At 57.7% G+C, this 4,371-nt stretch overlaps 1 protein-coding gene across 1 annotated transcript in view; it reads right to left on the bottom strand.

Annotated features, from left to right (window-relative positions):
• The window catches only part of ST14 (suppression of tumorigenicity 14), a 33,246-nt gene that overhangs the window by 10,214 nt on the left and 18,661 nt on the right, over window positions 1–4,371 (bottom strand). Inside the window, exons 5-11 of the mRNA XM_015571328.1 lie at window positions 4,281–4,299; window positions 4,158–4,193; window positions 3,640–3,880; window positions 1,621–1,760; window positions 1,203–1,300; window positions 481–590; window positions 193–323 (exon numbers count right to left, since the gene is read on the bottom strand). Of these exons, the coding sequence (XP_015426814.1) occupies window positions 193–323; window positions 481–590; window positions 1,203–1,300; window positions 1,621–1,760; window positions 3,640–3,880; window positions 4,158–4,193; window positions 4,281–4,299 (775 nt within the window). The remainder of the gene's footprint in view (window positions 1–192; window positions 324–480; window positions 591–1,202; window positions 1,301–1,620; window positions 1,761–3,639; window positions 3,881–4,157; window positions 4,194–4,280; window positions 4,300–4,371) is intronic.

Consider the following 4,371-nt stretch of genomic DNA (forward strand, 5'->3'; position numbering starts at 1 on the left):
TATCTTAAGAAAAAATAGATTTTAAAAAAATTCATGCATGTAAGGTGGCCTTTTTCCGCTCAGAAGGCTGCCAGAGGGGCAGGCGCCCCACACTGCCTGGTGTCTTAGGATGAGGAAGGCCCGACGCTAAGAAGATGCAGCACGGAGGGCCCTTCCCCCAGCCAGGTTGCTCCTCCCGAAGAAGCCACTCACGGTCACTGGAGTCATAGGACAGGTACTCGGCCAAGAAGCCCGTGTCGGTGTAGGACTGGTCCGAATGGAAGCGCACCGTGATCCTGCTGCTCTTGCTGGCGACCACAAACTGGGACTTCTCTCCACAGAACCTGGGGGGGGAGGCCAACTGTAGGCAGAGGACCCCCCCAGGACATGGGCACCCCCCCACCTGGGCACCAGACCCGCTCCCGGACTCCCCGGCCAGTCCCCCCACTCACCGGCTTGCTCCTCCACTCCCCAGCCGACCCCTCTCCCCCAGGCACTCACTTCTCCCCGTTGACCTCCACATAGTCCTTGGGGCACGTGCCCGCGGGCACACTGGGCTCCCACAGGTAGAAGACTTTGAAGGACACCTTCACGTTTCGGTTGTGGGGCACCTGCAGAAAGGCAACCAACCAATGATTCTCTCTCATCATTTATGTTACTATTTCTCTCTCCCTCTCCCTTCCTCTTTCTGAAATTAATAAAAACATATTTTTTAAATAAAGGACTGGAAGGTCCTCCCATCATTATCGAGGGAGGAAAAGGGGACGGATCTGGGATCGGGAGGGCATGAGAAGCAGACCTGTGGGCGGGACTCTTATCCCAGGGCCATTCAGCAAGTGCGCTCAGCGGCACATGCCCACTCGGACCTCGTCGTCCCCACCGCACCTCTGGCTGGGAGCAGCCACCAGCCCTCTTACGTGACCCAGAGCAAGCTGCCCCCGCCCCTGCCCATGGCCCCCAGACAGCCATGGAGGAGCTGGGGCTTGAGTCTGGGTCTGCCTGACTTCGCAGCAGGTCAGCCCCGCACAACCCTGCCACGCACGACCCTGCCACCCACGACCCTGCCACCCGTGCGACTCACCCCTGCAGCCTTGTGGGGTGACCACAGAGCTCATCCCCTCTGCACTCCTCACGCGCCATCCGGAGCGTCCCTTCCTCCCTCTGCCTCTCTCTCTCTCATCCTTCTCCCTGACCCCTCCCTCGCCTCCCCCCACAGCTCCTACCTCAATCTGCCACGTGCAGTTGATGTTGGGAGGGTAGTGGCCCGGGTAGTAGGGGGTGCTAAATGTCCCGTGGGTGTCATGTAAGTAACCACCACAGCCTGAGAGGGAAGAGGAGAAAGAGCATGAGGACTGAGCACGGGCTGGGCCAGACGGAGGGGCAGGGCTGTCGGCTGCAGGCCTGGCAGGTGGGCACCGGGAGGCTGACGGCGTTGATGGGGCTCAGGACCCAGGGGAAGGGCTAATGGTCTATGGCTTAAGCTTCCAGCCTCTGTCACCGACCTGGCCAGCCCACCACTACCTGCTGTCCCCTTCTCCCTCTGCCCACCCCTGCCCCTGCCCCTGGCCCTCCTGCCCCTGCCCCTGGCCCTGCCCCTGTCCCTGGCCCTCCTGCCCCTGCCCCCACCCCTCCCCTTCTTACCGCTCATCTTGGGCAGCTGGAAGAACACGGCTTCAAAGCCAGGGTGTCGCCGCTCCGTGTTGGTTATCAGCGTGACGAGCAGGACATTCTGGGAGGAGATGAAGGTCAAGTTGTAGGAGGGGGGGTAGGTGCCACACAGCCTGTGGGGGCAAAGGAGGTAGGCGTTAGTGAGGGCAAACAGAAGCCACACAGAGGGGGCCCAAGGACCCCACCCCTAACCCTGGGCCTCTTCACAAAAGGCCCGCCCCACACATGACCTCAGTAAGGATTTAATGATAAGACGGTCCATCTGAAATAGCAAAACCTCAGAAACACTGACTGCCTAACATTGGAGGATTCGTTAAACTACAGGTTAACTAATAGCAATAACAGGAGTCGCAACACCATGAATTACTAACGCTCAGTGCTTTTATAGCCATTAACTCCTTCACAGCAACTGTGCACAGTAGAGACGATCAGCCCCATTTTACAGATAAGGACACTGAGGCATGGAGAGGCATAACGATTCCCCAGTCAGTCAGTGTCAGGGCTGAATTCAAGCCTGGGCAGCAGGCTCCGGAGCCCACACGGCCAAGGACCGTGTCCTGCGGCCTCTCAGCTACACCACGTCTGTCCCACCGGAAAACTCGGATCAGAGACAGAATTACTGATTTGCAAAGACCATCACAATCAAGGGTGGGGCAAACGTAGGTTTAAAATTGTGAGTACGTGAGACGCAGGCTTTATTCTTGTATTATTCATTAATTATTGTATTATTTTCCATACGGACAACTGTAAACCTACTTTTACCCTATCCTGTATACTTCATTTTTATTTATTTTTTATTTCCCCTTCGTTTTATTCTAAACTTCATTTTTTAAAAGCAGATATCAAAGCCACAGGTGCTGCATAGCCCTATATTTAAAGATAATCACAGACAGACACGCACACAGCAGAAAAGTCTGGAAGAACAGACATCACAAAATCAGCAGTGATTGTTTCTGGAAAGTAAGATTATGAATGATGCAGGTCCCCCTTACGCATGCCTGTTTTCCACTCCTGCCTCCCAGGAGATGTGTTTATTTGTAGTACAGCTAGTAAAGTAGTAGGGAGAGAACCCTGCACCCAAAATTTGTGCAGGGGGGCGGGGCATCAGCCCAGCCTGCACCCTCTCGAAATCTGGGACCACTGGCTCCTAACCGCTCACCTGCCTGCCTGCCTGATTGCCTCTAACCCCTCTGCCTTGCCTGCCTGATCGCTCCTACCTGCCCTTCCCTGCCAGCCTGATCACCCCTAACTGCTCCCCCCCTGCCGGCCTGATTGCCCCTAACTGCTCCCCCCCCCCGCCAGCTTGATCACCTTTAACTGCCCTCCCCTGCTGGCCTGATCACTCCTACATGCTTCTGCCTTGGCCCCCGCCACCGTGGCTTTGTCCGGAAGGCAGGCAGACAACCAGAAGATGTCCGGTCGACCCAGTCTAATTAGCATATGATCCTGTTATTAGTATAGATATTTTTATTGATTTTGGAGAGGAAGGCAGAGGGAGAGAGAGATAGAAACATCAATGAGAGAGAGAATCACTCATCAGCCGCCTCCTGCACTCCCCCTCCCTGAGGATTGATCCCGCAACTAGGGCATGTGCCCTGACTGGGAATCAAACCTCGATCTCCTGGTTCATAGGCCGACACCAGCCAAGCAACAAACTATCTTTTCAATGGCAGCCTCTCCCGACCTATATGACTCCACAAAGCCACGTTTTACCACCGCAGGGCACAGCATGGCTCTGCGGTAAAGGACATCTGGCTTACTGGTGTCCAGGGAACCCATCGCCCTCCTCACCGCGCCCAAGGCAGAGACGTCCCCTCCGCCATGCTCCGCTGAGCTCATGCTGAGGTCGGCGCCACACCTGCCCTCTGCTGCCTGTCAGTCTGCAGTGGCTGGTGACACACACTGTCTCCAACTTGGTCCAGAGGCCCCGCCCACCAGAGGCAGCAGCCCAGCTCCCACAGCCCACCTCTGTCCCCCCCCCCGGACACTTACTGCGCCACCGTGCGGGGTTCCACGGGGCTCAGGGTGTCATACACCACGACCAGGTCATTGCTATTGGGGTCACAGGGCGTGACATCAAAGCTTCGGAAGGTGAGGCTCAGCACGGAGTGGGCATCACCCCGCAGGGTCCACTGGCAGCGGGCGAAGGCTGGGTAGGGGCTGTCGGGAAAGCCGGGCGTGGTGAAGCGAGTCTGTTCTCCCCATCGGGCGTGCAGGGCGAATTTGCATCTGTCTGTGGGAAACAGAGGAGAGGCAGAGCCGGGCAGAGCCGGGCGGAGGCAGTGGGGCCAGCAGCCCCGAACCCCGCAGGGGTACCCCCAGGGCTGGCCTCTCCAAGGCGCCCCAGGTTGCCAGGGGCCCAGATGAGACCAGGAAGCAGCATCTCATGGCCTGGGGACAGGCGAAGGGATGTGCTGGCTGTCACCAAGGTGTGACTTGTGGGCACACCTGGATCAAAGGGCGTCTGGCCACATCCCAACCCGCCACAGGGAGGAGGGCGTGGTACTTACTGTCCTGGGCGGTCTGCACTGTTCTGGGGTCAGTGGCTGAAAAACAAGAGGGAGAATCGAGGTTTTACTGATCTGGCCTATTTCCTCGTTCCTGCTTCCTTATTCCCCAGGGAAGGAGCCAGCGGCTCACTATCTTATCTTCCTGCGGAGGAGAGGGAGTTCCTGGCCGCCGATGCCCACCCCCGGCAGCCCGAAGGCCCGCACTCACGGAAGG

The sequence above is a fragment of the Myotis davidii genome, unplaced genomic scaffold (genome assembly GCF_000327345.1).
Source record: "Myotis davidii unplaced genomic scaffold, ASM32734v1 scaffold148, whole genome shotgun sequence".
In the NCBI taxonomy this organism is placed as follows: Eukaryota; Metazoa; Chordata; class Mammalia; order Chiroptera; family Vespertilionidae; genus Myotis; species Myotis davidii.